Source organism: Microtus pennsylvanicus, chromosome 3, assembly GCF_037038515.1.
Source record: "Microtus pennsylvanicus isolate mMicPen1 chromosome 3, mMicPen1.hap1, whole genome shotgun sequence".
In the NCBI taxonomy this organism is placed as follows: Eukaryota; Metazoa; Chordata; class Mammalia; order Rodentia; family Cricetidae; genus Microtus; species Microtus pennsylvanicus.
In genome coordinates this window covers 104,615,618-104,634,504 of record NC_134581.1, presented here as the reverse complement: position 1 = coordinate 104,634,504, position 18,887 = coordinate 104,615,618, and the positions used below count along the sequence as shown (strand labels likewise).

Below are 18,887 nucleotides of genomic sequence, written 5' to 3'. Positions count from 1 at the left end.
ATTATCTGCTCCCCACAGGCGGTGGGGAGGGGGAGAGAGAAAGAATCTCAATGCTCAGTGGCCTCAGTGCAAGAGGCCCAGCATATGACAGGATTCCTGCCCTCTCCTAACAGCCACCTGAAGGACTGCAAGCCCTGCTTCAGCCAGTCAGTGGTTTGAACTTTCCCAATGCAGACTCTCACACCCCAGCTCAGACACAGGCGTCAGCACCAGACAGACATTTTAGATGAAAGGGGCCGGGCATGTGACTCTAGCAGGCAAATGGATACTTCGCAGATGAGGAAAAGTGAAATAAAATAAAGGCTTCCTTATAAGAAAAGTCCAAAGTCATACGGGCACAGGCTTGCTCGCTGGACCTGTGTGACCCACAGACTGCTGGAGCAGCCCGGGTTGGCTGACTGTGACCGTGACTTCTCTCCTGTTGTGCTAACTCCCAGCTTGGAGACACCGGAGAAGGGGAAACCCGAATCTGATGATTTGTCAGCAGATTCGGTGAGAAGAGGAAAATTCTAATATGGTGTAGAAGGAGACTTTGGGAAGAGCTGTGGCTCTGGATGCTACATATGCTGCTGACGTAATTGTTAGTGTTTGCGGAGTAACTTCCCACAAGACGATAAGCGTGAGCCTGGCTCTCTACAAGAACATCAAGGTCAATTTCATGGCTAAACGATGTGTAGTTTTTTTGAGCTTGACTGTGTCTGTACATATGTAAGTCTAAGTCCCTTTCTTCTTCATTCCTGGCAGCCAACTGAGGATCTAGTGCATGGAAGTTAACACACCACAGGATGACCTTGGTTTTTCGTTTGTCAGAAAACTTTCCTAACATGCATCTTACCATAACTTTTCGAAGCCTAAGTTCTACCAAGTCAGCCAAGAAGTGCAACAATTCCTTTATTGTTTGTTTGTTTTGTTTATTTGTTTGTTTGTTGAGTCAGGGTTTCTATGTAGCTTTGGAGCCTGTCCTGGAACTAGCTCTTGTAGCCCAGGTTAGCCTCGAACTCACAGAGATCCACCTGCCTCTGCCTCCCAAGTGCTGGGATTAAAGGCATGTGCCACCGCCTGGCTACACTTCCTTTTTAATATTATGTTTGCTGTTAAGTTTTATAAACAACTGACCTGAAGGGTTAAAGCAGAGAAGACACCACATGGACTATTCAGAATATAGACCCAACTGACAGTGAAAGATTCTGAGGGAATGAGACTTGCCCATAAAACAAACTTTTACAAAGACAGTAAAATATATTTTAGGGTTCTTAAAGATTTAAGTATTTTTGTTTTCTGTATATGAGTGTTTTGTCTGCATGCATGTCTGTGTACCACATGTGTGCCGGGTACCTTAAGAGCCAAGAAAAAGCCATCAAATCCCCTAGAACTTGAGTTACCTACACTTGGGAGCTGCCACGTGAGTGCTGGGAATTGAACCTGGGCCCAATGCTCTCAACTGCGGAGCCATCTTCAGCCCCTAAATTTTAGCTTTATAAAGCAATTAAATAAATATAAAGTCTATCTTCTTGTGACTACTTTTGACATTTTAAGAAATATTGTTCCCCTCTCCCCAAACAGAAACATCAATGATGGCCTGGAAAGATAGCCCACAAGTTAAGAGCAAGTATTTTCTTTCAGACGACTGAAGTTCATTTCCTAGCGCTCCCATTGGGTAACTCAGAACCTCTTTCTGACCCCACCTCTGCCTTACACAGCCATACCCATCATTTTATACAGTCAGTTTTTAAAAAATAAACATTACTGAAATGAATTCTCTTTTATTTTTATTGAGACAGAGGTTCTCTGTGTAACAGCCCTGGCTGGCCTGGAACTCACTTTGTAGACCAGGCTGGCCTTGAATTCAGAGATCCACCTGCCTCTGCCTCCCGAGTGCTGGGATTAAAGGCGTGCACCACTACTACCTTGTTTAAAATGAATGGTCTATAGATATGCCAGGCATTATTTTCAACTTTCAAACCAAATTAATATACACAAAAAAATTCACCATATTCTCACATTTTGGGGTAGCTCACGTTAAACCCCATGGGACCACCAACTCTCCTCAAGCAGCTCAGGAGGCCGTCGATCAGGTTCTCAGCCCTGCTGCAGCATATGACCAACCATCTGTTCAAAGGCTCAGAACTCAAAACTCTGCAAGAGCGCATATCCTTGGACCAATCAGCAGCAGACGCGGGGTGACACTGAGGAAAACCGAGAGCCATTTAAAAACGCTTGTCACAAGAACAGCTAAAAGCTACAGGTGAGACACTATGCCTCTCACAGGACACATGAGTTTCCTGGATGCAGAGGCATCGGGAGTCAGGCAAGGTCTGATGGGTCCTGTGTAGGTCACTGGGAATGAGACATACTGCTGGTGTCTGACTGAAAAAGAGATCTCGGCGTTCCCTTCCACCTGTTTGTCCTTTCTCAGGGACATTAGACTTGCAGCCTGTCCTCTTTGGACTTCTTGCTTAGAGCATTCAAAAGAATGACTACGGACGCTCTAAGGTTCACCATGCTCTGAGAGATTAGGCTCACAGGCAGGGGAGACTATTTTAGTGAGGAACAGCTACACAGCAGAGCAAAGAGGAGGCCGATAGTGGTTTCATACATGTATTTGTGTGCATGTTTGTGTGTGTTCAAAGTCCCAGGGATCACAGGTGTAACTGCTACACCTAGCTCTCCATGGCTGCTGGGGATCTGAACTCAGGTCCGACTGAACCATCACCCAGGACCAAGGCCAATAGTTTTTGCAGAAGCAACGTGATGAAGACTGACAGCAGAGAGAAGTGCTGAGAGTCAGGTGGCAGCGAGGACAAGTTTAGAATGCTTTGTCTTAGCCAAGCACTGAGCTCCAGTCACGGCCATCTGCATCAGGTGTATGGCTGGGACCGAGTGACCGGAGACTTAACACACAAACAGTAGGGAAGGCTGACCCCTCTATGTGCTTACACTGGGAACCACGCTCATTCCCGTGTGCAGGGAGCCCTGCTCGCTGACCTCACTGCTGCTGTTGCTCTGTAGAGACCACAGTCCAGGACAAAGGGCCCACACACCATTAGTGCACTTGAGCCTTGGGGTCTGGCTTCAGAAAAAGCATGGGTCAGGAAGCTGATAACAGCCATCTGTATTCAAGTGGCCTCTGCATTTTGACGCCCCTTTCATTTCTTCATCCAAAGCTCAGATGAAGTGTGATTTCTTTGTTCATGTCTCAGCTCACTTCTACCCAAGCACTGTGTCCAGGGCTGAGGTCTGTATGAATCGCTGGCCTTCTATGTGAAATTGGACAATGTCAGCTGTTAAAGTCACCCCCTCTCAGTTAGATATACTTGGGTGATCACACATGCTTGTTTTATGTTCATAAGAGAGACATAGACAGCCATGTGTGATTTGCAATGGTTTGAAATAGCAGCTATAAAAATACCCAAATAGCCAGGCGGTGGTGGTGCACACCTATTATCCCAGCACTCAGGAAGCAGAGGGCAGAGGTAGTGGATGTCTGTGAGTTCAAGACTGACCTGGTCTACGAGTTCAGGACTAGCTCCATAGATACTAAGAAACCCTGTCTTGAAAAATCAAAGAGAGAGAGACAGACAGACAGACCGACAGAGACAGACAGAGACAGAGACACAGAGACAGAGACACAGAGACACAGAGAGAGAAAGACAGAGAGAGGGGGAGAGGGGGAGGGAGAGAGAGAGAGAGAGAGAGAGAGAGAGAAGAGAAGAGAAGAGAAGAGAAGAGAAGAGAAGAGAAGAGAAGAGAAGAGAAGAGAAGAGAAGAGAAGAGAAGAGAAGAGAAGAGGAAAAAAAGAAAATAAACCCCAAATTAAAAAAAAAAACCTGAGTCATGCCCATTGGATGCTGCTAAATCCATGCAACTAAATTGATACCAAATAGAAAATCAAAAGAAACTCAAAATCTTAGGACAAAGACAGGAAGACAAGCCCCATTACCCTGCTAAGTGAGCCATCGTCCACATTTTCAAGCAAACCCTTCCAAATGAAAAGAAACGACAGCTCACTGTGTGGTCATGCAGCAGTATCTTCTCAGAAGGAACTACTCGGCCAGTCAGGGACATCTGGTTTCCAAACTGCAGTCCCCAGCTCTCAAGCTCAAAGCGAGCCACTTGGTTCCTGCAAAAAGTCATTTCCAGTTAGTGTACCTCTGCTGAGGGCTTTAAATATCACACGTACAATATTATTCTATCATTACTATCAATTCAGGGGTGATATTCTATCTTTTAGAGCTTCTGGCTTCTATTTCTCATGATATCTATAAAATATATATAAATATTTATTGTGTCAACCACTGTGCCAAAGAAGGACAGGAAGGGAGGGGAGGCTTGCAGTGGGGCACAGGGGTTCCAAGGCAAACCCAGTTTCACAGATGACCTTGAACAGGCTTTCTGAAGGGCACAATGTAGATACTGTATCATACACTTGTAAAGATTAAAAATGGCAAGACGTATTGTTTACCGCAGGGCTGCCTGCTGCCGCCAATCAGATACCACCCCAGAATAAACCATTTAGCAGAGGGACTATCTGGAGTTGGTATATACAGATTTCTCCTGGGAACATTTGACTATATTGGCTTGGGAGCAGATGGGGAAGATAAAAGATGGGAGACAGGAATACAGCTTTATCTTCCAGACGAGACATTGCTGTGGGATGCCCCTCTGAACGCTGTGAATACATTTTATCACCATGGTTAATAAAGAAGCTTTGTTGGCCTATGGCAGGGCAGAATACAGCTAGGCAGAGAAACTAAACTGAATACAGGGAGAAGGAAGGCGGAGTCAGGCAGAAGAAGCTGTCAAAGAAGCAAGATGTGAGGTAACAAATCATGAGCCTCATATTAAATATAAAATAATAGAAATGGGTTAATTTAAGATGTAAGAGCTAGCTGGAAATATGTCTGAGCCTTTAGTCAAACGGTGTTGTAATTAATATAGTTTGTGTGTGATTATTCAGTCTGGACGGCCAGGAAATGAAAAAGCAGACAGTTTACAAACCATGGCTGCGGTACACGTGAACCCACCGTGGGGTGGCTACCTGTACTAGACTAGTCTATCAGTGTGGACGGGGGAGGGGCTCAGTGGCCTTCACTCCTCCTCCTGGTGCCTTGATCAGTCAATGGCTGCTGCAAGAGGAGAATCATCTTCCTCAGTGGCGTAGATACTGGTGAATTGTCCTTGATCAGATACCCACACACCCTTCTGTAGGCAACGCAAAGTAAACACAATGGGACACCAGAAAGGCGTGGAAGTAAGAGGGTTTCTTGGGAAGAGGCTCAGTGGGACAAACAAGAACAATGGGGGACTATGATCAAAGTACATTATATATGCGTATATTTCATGTACTTGAAATTATTAAGAAATAAATATTTTTAACACAAAAAAAATAACTTAGCTTCAGGAAACTCATAGGCTACACTTTGTGGGAGGAGAACTGAGGAGGCCAGCCTTATCAAGAGAACCTGTGGCCTGTACCTCTGCATGTCATCCACAAGCCGGGCCAGCTGCTGCTGCCGCGCCATAGGACTGAGCCGAGTTTCTTCAGCCACTGCCCTCATCAGGTGGAAATCTGACGTCGCCTGGCTAGACATGCCTGTGAGAGGCAAGCAAGAGATGCAGAGAATGAAACAGGCAGAAGGGCAAGATTCCCATTCAAATTAATAAGAGGACCGTCCACAGAGCTCCGCACAGAGGGAGGCAAGCCCAGGGTCATCACAGTTCTCATAGCTGAGTGCGCTGGCTCACAGGAGCTCCGGGCTGCACAAGGCCAGTCTAAGTTACATTATAAAACTGTCTCCTCTCTATAGTGCAACGTTTTTGCTCTTTTCTCTTCTGGCTATTTTTTTTTCTTTTCATTTTTTTGAGGGGTCTTCCACCCAAATAAATCACATACGGAGACTTATTATTAGTTATGAGTACCTGACCTTAGCTTGGCTTGTTTCTAGACAGCTGTTCTTATCTTAAATTGTCCTTTTGCCTCTGGGCTTTTTCCTTTTCTCACTTCTGTAAATCTTACTTTCACTCTTCCTCCATGGCTGCCTGGGTGGCTGGCCCCTGATGTCATATTTCCTCATTGCGCCTCCTCTTCACCGCTGGTTCTCCTGCAATTTGTTCTCTCTGTCTGCCAGCCCCACCTATCCCTGCTCCTGCCTCGCTATTGGCCACTCCAGCCCCACCTATCCCTGCTCCTGTCTCGCTATTGGCCGTTCCAGCCCCACCTATCCTTGCTCCTGCCTTGCTATTGGCTGCTCCGTCAAGTGTTTTAGACAGGCAAAGAATCACAGCTTCACAGAGTTAAACAAATGCAACATAAACAAAAGCAATACACCTAAAAATAATATTCCCCAACATCCCCCTCTCTCTCTCAAAGAAGTTTTGGGCTGGAGAGGTGACTCAGTTGTTAAGAGCACTTGTTACTCTTCCAGAGGACCCAGGATTGATTCTCAGCACCCACATGGCAGCTTATAACCATATGAAACTCCAGTCCTAGGGAATCCAATACCCTTTCTGACCACCTTGAGCACCAGAAACACATGTGATGCACATAGGCAAATCATCGGTATACATAAAATAAATAAATTTGGGGGCTGGAGAGATGGCTCATCAGGTAAGAACACTGGCTCAGGCAGACACTCGGGCAGGCTCTGCTACACAGTGAGAGCTGACACTCGGGCAGGCTCTACTACATAGTGAGAACTGACACTTGGGCAGGCTCTACTATACAGTGAGAGCTGACACTCGGGCAGGCTCTACTACACAGTGAGAGCTGACACTCGGGCAGGCTCTGCTACACAGTGAGAACTGACACTCGGGCAGGCTCTACTACACAGTGAGAACTGACACTCGGGCAGGCTCTGCTACACAGTGAGAGCTGACACTCGGGCAGGCTCTGCTACACAGTGAGAACTGACACTCGGGCAGGCTCTACTACACAGTGAGAACTGACACTCGGGCAGGCTCTGCTACACAGTGAGAGCTGACACTCGGGCAGGCTCTGCTACACAGTGAGAGCTGACACTCGGGCAGGCTCTGCTACACAGTGAGAACTGACACTCGGGCAGGCTCTGCTACACAGTGAGAGCTGACACTCGGGCAGGCTCTGCTACACAGTGAGAACTGACACTCGGGCAGGCTCTGCTACACAGTGAGAGCTGACACTCGGGCAGGCTCTGCTACACAGTGAGAACTGACACTCGGGCAGGCTCTACTACACAGTGAGAACTGACACTCGGGCAGGCTCTACTACACAGTGAGAACTGACACTCGGGCAGGCTCTGCTACACAGTGAGAACTGACACTCGGGCAGGCTCTGCTACACAGTGAGAACTGACACTCGGGCAGGCTCTGCTACACAGTGAGAACTGACACTCGGGCAGGCTCTGCTACACAGTGAGAGCTGACACTCGGGCAGGCTCTGCTACACAGTGAGAGCTGACACTCGGGCAGGCTCTACTACACAGTGAGAACTGACACTCGGGCAGGCTCTACTACACAGTGAGAACTGACACTCGGGCAGGCTCTGCTACACAGTGAGAACTGACACTCGGGCAGGCTCTACTACACAGTGAGAGCTGACACTCGGGCAGGCTCTGCTACATAGTGAAAATTGCTTTTTGGAAACTGGTGGATGAAGAAACTAAGGGTCATTCTGATCTTAACAAAATAGCCTGATAAAAAAAAAAGAAGAAGAAGAAGAAAAAGAAATGTCACATGATTTCCTCGACTAGAAAACTTCACCAACACAGCAGAAAAGCAGCTCGACCTCTGGCAATTAGTCAGAGGCTGCTCTGACATCAGTCTACGAGCAGACTGTGTGTAGAAAAGAGGTCCCAGAGGACATGTCCTCCTCCCACTCGCCCAGCTATTGTCTACGCCACTTAAAGGGCCCCTTGTCCCTAGCTACTGGAAGACTTTGGCATTCAGCTAACGTAAGGGGAGGCCAGCAGAGCTTGCATGTAAAGCTCACCTGTGAGAAAGCAGAGCTCCGGGATCAGGTGGACCATCCGAGGCTCCGTGTTATCATTCCTCTTTCTTTTCAGCAGACTAACAAGCACAGGCTGATTTAGGTCAGATAAGGTGATATTGTATTGCTATAAAATACAAGATAAATGAGGGGGCAGCAAATGTGGATACAGAGCCGAGGGGCATCCTCTTTTACATCAACCCCCCCACCCAAATGAGATACTAAGTAAATCTTTCTACTACTCCTTACCACTTTCTTTCCAGGACTCAGTTTTTAGTTATCATTTATTTTTAATTACATTTTAATTTAGTGTACTATATTATGTATGTATGTTTGTGTGTGTGTAATTCATTTAAGTCACAACACAGCCGTGTAGTCTGTCATCTCCTTCCATTATGTGGATCCTGAAAATTCAGATTCAGATCACCGAGGCTTAGGAGACAGCGTCTTTACCCGCTGGGCCATCTCACTGGCCTTTATTACCCTTTAGATTGCAATGCCACTCTTAAGACTTAATCCCCTGCTTCCTCTGGGTTTCCTCCAGATTCAGAACAGCCCTCAGCTGCCTGTATACACGCTATGGCTGAAGCATATGCCCATGGTTCTAGACATCGAAACTCATCTTAACAACATCTACACACAAGCTGCAGGCAAAGGCTACAGTGTACTCAGTTTCCCAAAAGAACAAAGGGGTCTCTGGTACCCAGGATGGCACTATATAGCAGGGTGGTAGAAGCAGCTCAGAACTGACAAGGGGGAATTTGATACCCAGCTTTTCTGTCCACTCCTCCTCTGTGGAATGAGGATGCTAGCAGCCCCCAGGTGAAAGAGTCAACCGCTGTGTGGTTTAGGATGAGTCCTCAGCAGCTGGCTGGTCACACTCCTCTCTGTCCCTTCCTAAACTTGAATTTCACCTTGCCCAAGGCCCATTTCCAAAGGTGAATCATGACTAACTTCCAGTAAAACTAATGACAGGGCTAGAATTATACAATTACAAGCTACAAAATACCTCGGTGTTGGGAATATTATTTTAAGGTGTGTTACTTTTGTTTATGTTGCGTTTGTTTAACTCTGTGAAGCTGTGATACTTTGCCTGTCTCGAACACCTAATGGTCTAATAAAGCTCTGAATGGCCAATAGCGAGGCAGGAGAGAGGTTAGGCAGGGCTGGCAGGCAGAGAGAATATATAGAAGGAGAAACCTGGGAGAAGGGATTTGGAGAAGGAGGAGGGCATCAGAGGCCAGCCACTCAGCTACACAGCCATTGCGGAGTAAGAGTAACATTTACAGAAGTAGAAAAGGGGAGAACACAGGGGCCAAAGGGTAGATGGAATAATATAAGTTAAGAAAAGTGGGCAAGAAACAAGCCAAGCTAAGACTGGATGCTTGTAAATGAGAATTAGACTCCATGTGGGATTCATCCGGGGGCTGGGTCCAAAGGGCATAACATCAAATTACAACACCCAGGAATTATGTTTTACTGATCATCACAATTATAATAAAGGGCATAATATGCAAACTTTTCTCTAGCCCAATAAGGACTTTGATTCTTTAAGATAAAAACCAATTCAGGAATCTGGGGTCCCAGTCGCAAGCACAGCAAATGCTGGGAGAAAATGCTCAGAGAAGCCTTTCTTGAAAGTGCTTCTACAGGACTTCACTGGTTCAGTATAGGAGGCTGGAACACTTTCTACCTCTAAGGAACTAAGGTGGACACAGAAACTGAAGAGAAACAGCCCTTGACTTTTCTGACGACTACATTATCTACATAGCAGAGCTGCACACGTGACAGGGGACAGACAAAGCAGCGAGGAACCAGGCAGTTCCTGAGGGCTCCACAGTAGCAGGGCTGGGGTTGAACCCTTCACTCTGCGCCACGCCACAAGGTGCTGGGCTTGAACTGGTAAGTCAAGGGAGCTTCGTGAAGGGGTCCAACCTCAAGAACAGAGAAAAGTCAAGAGAAATAGAATCTTACAGAACAGCTCTGCCAAACCCGGGCCACTTCAGAAAGAGGGTTTTCTACTAGTGGTGCAAAGCCATGTATTCCTGATGCGGCTGTCCAAAGGCAGCTTTTCACCTTCTCCCTTAACCCAATTTTCTGAGAATTTTCAAATTTCCGCTTTGAAACTAAATAGAAATTTAGCCTGCATTTCCTGGTTCAGAAAATAGGATGTTTGAAATCCAACATGATTCTGTCTCATTTCCTCCTTAACTATACAGAGATGCCAATTCACCACCGGAAAAAGGAACGGGTCTTTCCACGGTGCCCTTTTTAGAAAATGACAGGTCCTAAAATACATTTGCTCAAGTAAGAACCAATTCGCCAATGTGGTGCAGAAACCCAGCCGTTTAATGGAGTCCAGGTTTAGAGCACAAACTCAGAGCCCAGATTATGCACGAGATACCTTCCAAGCTACCGTGCAATCCGCATTCCAAAGGCCTCCGCTGCTGTAAGGAAAATGTGCCCCAGAGACAATGCAATCCACTCATGCTTGCTTGCCTTCTGCATGAGTAACAGCAAAGTCAGGAGCTTGTCACAGACCAGGCAACCCTGGATCCTGAAGCAACAGCCTGACCTAGTGGTAGAAGGGAAAGGTACCGTGGCTTCCTGCGGTTATCTTGGGAACACACACAGAGACTGGGCCATTTGTGACGAGCAAGAAGACAGGGACATGACAGGATGGCTGAGTCAGGCATGCTGAGGGAGATGAGGCTATAAGTTGGATGGGCCACGCTGTGATTCTACAGAGATGAGGAAGAGGAGGGTAGCAAGGGTCTCCACCACCTGCCTGTGCACACAGCGTGCAGACATTAGGCTAAAGACACTGGCTGCTCTACCACCGTGCTCACTCTTACACTGCACCATGGCGGTAGGCACGGCTCCGTAACAGAGAGCTTAGTTAGGTCCCTCGCTGAGCTCTGAGTGTAGTGCTTGGCCTAAGGTACACAGAGCTGCGGAATAGTGCTAAACACACCCCTGGGCAACATTTACAGAAAGCTTTCTCCAGTGGCAGAGACAGGAGAGACGTGAAGCAAGGAGACTGTATTACCTATCCTAATGGGGCCCCACACTAATGCGGTAGACTAGTCTGCCAATGGATTGCACCTAAGTGCGCTATGGAACAGGAACCCAGGCGACAACCCAAGGTGTCCAAAATAGTTCAAAGCAGCCGGACAGGGATGGCCCACGCTTTTAAAACACAGAACTGGGGAGGCAGTGTCAGGCAGATCTCTGTGAGTTTGAGGCCATCCTGGTCTACAAAGCCAGGGCTGTTACACTGAGAAAAACAAACCAAAAAAAAAAAGTTCACAGGCAAGAGAGAGGGCAGGCCCTGCCCCCAGCAATGAAGCAATCAATGAGTTCAGGGATAGCAGGCCTAGATCGGCCCCACAGGCTCCCAGGGGACGCGCTGTCTGAGAACTGAAGGTTCTCCAGGAACTTATCCAGGAAGAGGAAGCAATATACATGAACACGCACAGGACAGAGGCTGAGTCAGGTGCCACAAAGGCCAGGTCTCCATACTCACAATGGTTTGTGAGAAGGGGGTGGGGGTTGCCAGATCAAAACACCACTGGATGCTTACAGCTGTCTCTTAAGGCAGAGGGAGTCATGGAAACATTAAAGCTTGGCTGTAACATGATCAGATATGATTTTAAGACCGATTACTACAGAAAGAAAAAATATAGGAGCCAAGCCAGAGACAGTGAGGATGACAAGGGACAGTAAGTGAATTATGTGGGTGGCAGACTCGCCCTGGCAGTTGAGGGAATTTTCAGGAAGAGTGCTGCAGTCTACATTTGTGAAATGTCCCCTACAGACGCCTGTATTTGAACATTTGATACCCAGCTGGAAGCGTTGTTTTAGAAGGTTGTAGGAGCTTTGGGAGGTGGGGCAACATGAAGTGGGTCACAGGGGTGGGGGCAGTCCTGAGGTTTTATAGTCCAGCTCCATGTCTGGTTCATTCTGCAGTGCGACCAGCCAGCTTCCCACCCTGCCCAGTACTTCTACCCACTTCTTCCTCACCACAGAGGAACTGTAAACCAGAAGAAACCAGTCTCCCTTCACCCTGTTCCTGTAGGAAAGGTCACAACCACAGGAAAAGTAATTAAAACAGAGAACGTGGTCTCTGGGTTAAGAAGGGAGGCAAGAAGCACACTTACCTGCTTGTAGTAATCCATGTACGTGATCTCAGAGCCGTCCCGCTTCTGAAAGGCTTGTGTGGGCTTCACAGACCAGTCGATGTCGTCAATACGGTATGTTTTGTTGTTGTATCTGGTAAATTTGAGACACTCTGAAAACACTTTGCCAAATCACCCTTAGCGTGTATGGCTACCACATCACAGTCTTGAGTTAACTCAAAATACAAGATCCACTCCCGAGGTTACGGAAGACACGCTATAAACATAGTCACACTTTTGTACCACACAACCAGCTCCTAAACGAGAAGAGTGTGGATTCTTCAGATTTCTGCATTCTAACCGAGGCACTCGCAAGTCAGAACCCACAGTGTTTGTCCCACTGACAGACTCTAGTTCCAGGTAAGTCATTCTTAATTCCCAACGATGAAATCCCATTTGGCTTCCCTGCCCTCCTCCGAGGTCATATATCAATTCCCAGGTAATTTTCATGATATAAAGAACCCAACACATCTGGCCAATCACACAATTCTGGAATCCTGATGATCTCTTTCATTTGTGCTAACCCACGGCCAAACAAGAACCAGTGAACGACCTAGACCATTCTAAGTTCCTTTTCTCTTTAGCACCATGATCTCCTGTGGCCTGGCCTGCGGCAGAAACCTCCAAGACAGGTTTCCCAGAGCTCCAAGTACCATAAAAGGTGTCTCTAAGAGTGCGGGAGGCTAAAGCATCAGAATATACATACACGGGAAGGCAAAGGAAGCATTCCCGTGCCCGGCAAGGCGAAATCCAGCCTGGCTGCCCCTCTGTTGCTCAGCCCAGGAAACCAGCTCTAAGATGACATTCCAGACCAGGCTAGTTAGCCACTGAGATGGTCCAGAAAGGAAATCAGTCTTTGACAAGCTCTTAAGAACTAAGGCATGCACCACTGTTGCCCATGGGAGTGGACTTCTGAGGGTTCCCTGATAAATTATTGAGCTTCCTCAGCCTCACATTGAATAAAAGGGTCTTTGAAAAAGAGAGAGAGAGAGAGAGGGAGAACCCAGGAAGATTCCTAAGCTGCCAGAGTTTGATTTGGCTCAGTGTTCAATGAGAGTGAACTGCACTGCTAAGTCGCCCAGCAAAGGCGAGAGGCATGTCCTCTTGTCTAAGAGGTCTCAGAATCTCTAGTGGGCTGCAGCGGAGCATACATTCTGTCTTGTAACACAAGAGAATGACCATGAAGAGGTGGGTTCCAAGCAAAGCCGGGCAGGAAGTGGCCAGAGGAGGGGGATGGTTCTCAGAGAGTAGACAGAGCTGGGTTTGGGGAGGCAGAGATGTGAAAGGGGGAACCAAACACTGGGAACCAGGCAGACGTACTGGAACCGCCCAGTGCAGGCTCTGGAGGGCCAGGATGACAGGATATATCATAGTCTTGTTGACTTGGGTCGGTTCAGAAATCAGAGGCAACCACAGGAACAGACAGGCTTGCACAGGGGCAAGCCAACTGACACCCCCCCTTTACCCCCCAGTACTCTGGCCAATGTGACAGGGACACTCTGGATCCCAAACACCCCTAAACGTGCATTCCAGGTAGCAGTCAGGGGCCAGCGCTTACCGGGTGAGGACAATGAGCCCCACCAGGTGTTTCTGGCATGTCTCAGTGAAGTGGGAGGTGCCGGCTCTGAGGCAGAGATCAGTCATGAATTCCAGAACAGTCTCATTTCGCAGGACTTTGTAGCTCACGTCAGCATTTAACAGGAGTCTGCTTTCAAAGTGGGACACAGAAAAGGCAAAGCCAGGCCACAGGGACAACCTTCAAAATCAAATAAAAAACAACAAACACAGTACTGAATATTTAAAACATACTGCCGGGAAAACCTATAATAACGCAGTGAGCTTTCATTCTAGGTCTCTGAGGATCATAGCTTTGTTGTTATTGTTGTTTTGTCTTTTTCTTTTGTGTCATTTATTTCAGTTACTGACTGAAAACTCTAACTCGTTACAGCTGGGGTTTCTTTAAACAAATGTAGGATAAAATCCCTGTGAATAAGAATTTCGAGCTGAGCCCTGGCAGTTATGTAAGACCCTGCATTTCTGGTAGGAGCTCTTCTGGGTGTTGCAGAATGCTCCCCAGGACCTCTGCCAGCTGCCCTGGCTGTGCTAACTTCCCTTCAGCACGGGCACAGGATGCCAGCTGTATCTCAGAATAAACGGGTCTGCTTCTGTTGTTGGCTCTCCGCAGAAAGCTGGGTTCCGAGTCCCCTCTAGAACTTACGACCTAGCACATGAACCAAAGAACACAAACTTCTAGCTTCCCATCTGGGCTTACTACTCCCCAAAACAAACAAAGCAAGAAAGAATGCTTGAAAATTTCAAAAGTCCGTTACATTGCACGTTCCAGACATGTGACACCTCACGGGGGCGGGGGCAGCGCGGCAAGGTAACTTACCGTTTCCCAGGGACAGAAAACATGAAGAAACCTACTTGTACTGGGGGATTTCCACTGGTTCTGAAGGCTTATAGAAGTTCCGTCCAATCTGGTACATTTTCAGCTTTTTAAAGAGCCTGGAAGTATAGTTTTGGAATCTGATAAGTATTCATAATAGCCTAATTCAACCTTTGGGGGCTGGGGTGACAGCTCAGTGAATAAAGCCCTTGTCACATGTGTGTAGAGGCCACGTAAGGCAGGACACAGGAACACAGAGCTATCACCCCAGTCCTCCTGTGGGGAGACAGGAGGCAGACACAGAAGACTCCCCAAGTTCATGGACCAGTTGGCCTGATGTCAGCAGCAGCCAACAAGAATGAGAACTTATCTCATACAGGGAGACGAGGACCAACAGACGAACTGTCTCTGACTTCCACACACTGAAGCAATTGTGCACCCTCCCACATGTACACACACACACACACCACTAGAACACTAAATATACATGAACTATAAGCCCATACTTTAAAATGAGGTGGTTGACATTTTTACACATCTAACTACAATACAAGTCTGTGCAATTCTAATTCTCTGACCCCTCCTATGTTGAAAGGAAGAGGCTGTTTTTATTAAACACTCAAGTTCCCTTTGTGCCCACACCGCTGTGACACTATCTCCAGGGACTGTCTATGCCCACACCGCTGTGACACTATCTCCAGGGACTGTCTATGCCCACACCGCTGTGACACTATCTCCAGCCACTGTCTATGCCCACACCGCTGTGACACTATCTCCAGGGACTGTCTATGCCCACACCGCTGTGACACTGTCTCCAGCCACTGTCTATGCCCCACACCGCTGTGACACTATCTCCAGGGACTGTCTATGCCCACACCGCTGTGACACTATCTCCAGGGACTGTCTATGCCCACACCGCTGTGACACTGTCTCCAGCCACTGTCTATGCCCCACACCGCTGTGACACTATCTCCAGCCACTGTCTATGCCCCACATCGCTGTGACACTATCTCCAGGGACTGTCTATGCCCCACACCGATGTGACACTGTCTCCAGCCACTGTCTATGCCCCACACGGCTGTGACATTATCTCCAGCCACTGTCTATGCCCACACCGCTGTGACATTATCTCCAGCCACTGTCTATGCCCACACCGCTGTGACATTATCTCCAGCCACTGTCTATGCCCACACCGCTGTGACATTATCTCCAGCCACTGTCTATGCCCCACACGGCTGTGACATTATCTCTAGCCACTGCCTGTCCTAGCCACCTCTGGCAAGGGGCGGTGGTGCCCCATGTATGGGGAAAGGTTAGCAGTTCTGAGTCAGAACACAGGAGTGCCAGCTCTGGTGACATGCCTACCGGTGTCACAGAGGCCAGTCTCCCATTCATAAAGCGGGGGTCTGTGTAGCAGTGCCAGCTCTGGGGAGCAAGGAACAGCATGGTAAACACAGTGGAAAGCACCTTCCACACATCAGCTGGCCAAGCACAGTCCTCTCATGGAGAAGGAAGGATCAAAGAGACTGGGTGAGACGTTTGACTAATGCTAGGAAACTGTATAAGGAGGAAGCTACTTTATGTGCTCAGATACCCTGGAAATCCCCAAACTTCCTGACCTCCTCCCCCTCAGTCTGTTGTTGAGCAGAAGGTGGCATCTCTACAAAAGGGTTCAGATACAGCATCCTGACACACACACAGTGCTGCGTGGAACCTGGCACACACACACACACACACACACACACACACACATGCAGTGCTGTGTGGAACCTGACACACACATACACACACAGTGCTGTGTCAAACCTGACACATACACACACACAGTGCTGTATGGAACCTGACACATGCACTCATACACACACATAGTGTTGTGTGGAGCCTGATTCATGTGCACGCACACACACAGTGCTGTGTGGAACCTGACAAACGCACACACACACTCACACAGTGCTGTGTGGAATCTCACACACACAGACACACATAATGCTGTGTGAGACCTGGCGCACACGCACGCACGCACGCACACACACACACACACACACACAGAGCATTCACTTGCTTTCGACTGTCATCAGGGAGGCTTGCTCGGTTTTCTTGTTTCGCCTCCAAGCCCTACCAATGGAAAATCTGTTTTGACCAAGTGTAGAGAGGGGCCAGGGATCTCGCACTGGTCAAATCCCTTCATCCCCAAGGTAACTTTGGACCACATGCTCCTCAGTCAGTTCTAAAGAATGTCAAAAGCTTACATACAACCAGTTCCCTTCCTGCACTCGTGCTGGGAAGTCCTATGTGGGGCTTGGGATAGAGCCAGGGCAGCACACAGCTAGTGACAGCCTCGTATGTCCCAAACCAGCCAGCTAGTGGAGAACCGAATCCACCATCCGGCCAATTCCTACTCAGTGACCTTGAGTCTGGGGTCAGAGTGGAGCAGTGCACAGAAAGTGAAGGAAAGACTAAAAGCAATAGGGTCTAACTTTTGGACAAGACTGAATAAAGAGGATCTGGCTCAAAGGGATGGAAGGTGTCCCATCTCACTGCCAGAGTACATCAACGATGGTGAAAATCATGCCCGAGCTGCTGCTGGCTCGTTCCCACGCAGCACGGAGCCATCCCGTCAATACCCGGGCTGTGCGCCGAAGGTCAAACAACTTACTTTTTAAAGATGACGTTGAAGAAGTGAATGCACACCGGGGAGGTGGAGGGCAGCTGGCTGCTGAGCGTGAGCGTGATCCTCACAGTCTCACCTCCTTGCGTGTCACATGTCAGTTCTGTAACCTGGGAACGGCAGCAGTAAAGGGTACAGCTTACCCTCAGGTGGTCAGGACACAGATCCTATACAACAGCCATGTCCACGTGACCAACGGAGCTGAGGGTGCTGGTGTGCGGGCTATTCCCATCCACCTCTGGGGGTCAAATTACAACTCTGATAAAGACATTCCCTCAAGAAAATCCCACGTGTGCACATATAGTTAGAGGAGCAATGTACATATTCTTAGGAAGCAGCAGACTGCCTGGCCCCTTCCAAGTTCATGAATTCATGAGAAATTCCTCAAAAAGTGTATTCACAAAGCAGGAAACTGGGGTAGAGGAAATCCTTAAAGGAAAGGGCCAGACGAGAGGAAGAGGAAGATGAGGGAAATACAGCAGAGAAAACGTGGGTGCTAGGATGGGTAATTTCATTCTATTAATAAAAGCTTGCAAAGGGTTGGTGAAAGTCTTAGGGATCATCCAAAATGGAACCGTTCTAGCAATGTAAGGACCACGGGGATAGGCTCTGTATCAACCGCAGGACTAAAGGAAGCCCTAAGTCACCAGGGGCTGGAGAGATGGCTCTATAGTCACCTGTTCTTGCAGGGGACCAGAGTCTGGTTCTTACCATTCACACTGGGCTGCCCACAGCTGCTGTAACTCCAACTCCGTATGATCTGATACCCTCTTCTGCACTGAGGATGCACGCGTGCGCGCGCGCACACACACACCACATATAATTAAAAATAAATCTTTAAACAGCTACAAAGAAACCTCTAAACCATGCAGGGCTCAATACAGAATTTCAAATCCAAGCGTTCACAAATCAGCCAATAAATGTCAATGACCAGGGATGTTTCAAAGGGAAATGAATCCGAAGTCAGCTCACTAGCAAGCATCTGCATAGTCACATCCAGCTTCTTCTAGTTACAGGGTCAGTTTTTACAGCAGGAACTGAACTGCACAGAGGCAAAGAGAAACCTGTCCTTCTGCATGGGGTGGGGTACTGCCCTGGGGAGACTCCTGGTCTCAGACAACTCACACAGAAGTGGCAAAGTCCCCTTCACAGGAGTAGAAGGGACATCCTGCTCCCAGCCCTGCTGGGACCACAGCAAAAGGATGCAGACAACAATAGGTGTTGGAGAAGAACTGAAGGGAGCTGGCAGCAGGCAGTCTTGGAAACTTCCCAAGATCAAACACTTCGTCCCCCCTCAGCAAAATCAACAGCTCCCGCACTTCCTCCATGTGTTCCTGGGCCCGCCCCCTCCAGTTCCCAGGCTGCCAACCTCCCACTGCACATTCCCCCCCCCCCCCACAACCCGCCACCTGAACAATCCACACGCCTTATAGCATCCGCACAGCAATGTTTCTAAGTGACTTCAACTGCTCTGGTACCACTATCCCACACGCTTAGACTATGGATGCTGTGTCTTCCTGTCTACTGTGTGCCCCGGAGGAAGCTGTTCCAATGCTTGGAGCTTCTCCACTATCTCAAAGCGGGAGCGAGGCCAGCTGGAGCTGCAGGACTGTGCAGATAAATAGGCCACTCCAGGATCTTTATCTTCCTGCAGAGCACAGGCGGCCACAAAGGTCAAACAGAGAGCAG

The 18,887-nt window shown here is 48.2% G+C and overlaps 1 protein-coding gene across 4 annotated transcripts in view; it reads right to left on the bottom strand.

Moving 5' to 3' along the window:
* The window catches only part of Piwil4 (piwi like RNA-mediated gene silencing 4), a 39,063-nt gene that overhangs the window by 10,969 nt on the left and 9,207 nt on the right, over nucleotides 1–18,887 (bottom strand). For all 4 annotated transcript variants that reach the window (XM_075966799.1, XM_075966796.1, XM_075966797.1 and 1 more), the window contains 8 exons: nucleotides 17,187–17,308; nucleotides 14,569–14,649; nucleotides 13,700–13,897; nucleotides 12,124–12,235; nucleotides 7,967–8,090; nucleotides 5,476–5,593; nucleotides 4,009–4,120; nucleotides 2,002–2,186 (listed from right to left, as the gene is read on the bottom strand). In XM_075966799.1, coding sequence (XP_075822914.1) covers nucleotides 2,002–2,186; nucleotides 4,009–4,120; nucleotides 5,476–5,593; nucleotides 7,967–8,090; nucleotides 12,124–12,235; nucleotides 13,700–13,897; nucleotides 14,569–14,649; nucleotides 17,187–17,308 — 1,052 coding nt within the window. The remainder of the gene's footprint in view (nucleotides 1–2,001; nucleotides 2,187–4,008; nucleotides 4,121–5,475; nucleotides 5,594–7,966; nucleotides 8,091–12,123; nucleotides 12,236–13,699; nucleotides 13,898–14,568; nucleotides 14,650–17,186; nucleotides 17,309–18,887) is intronic.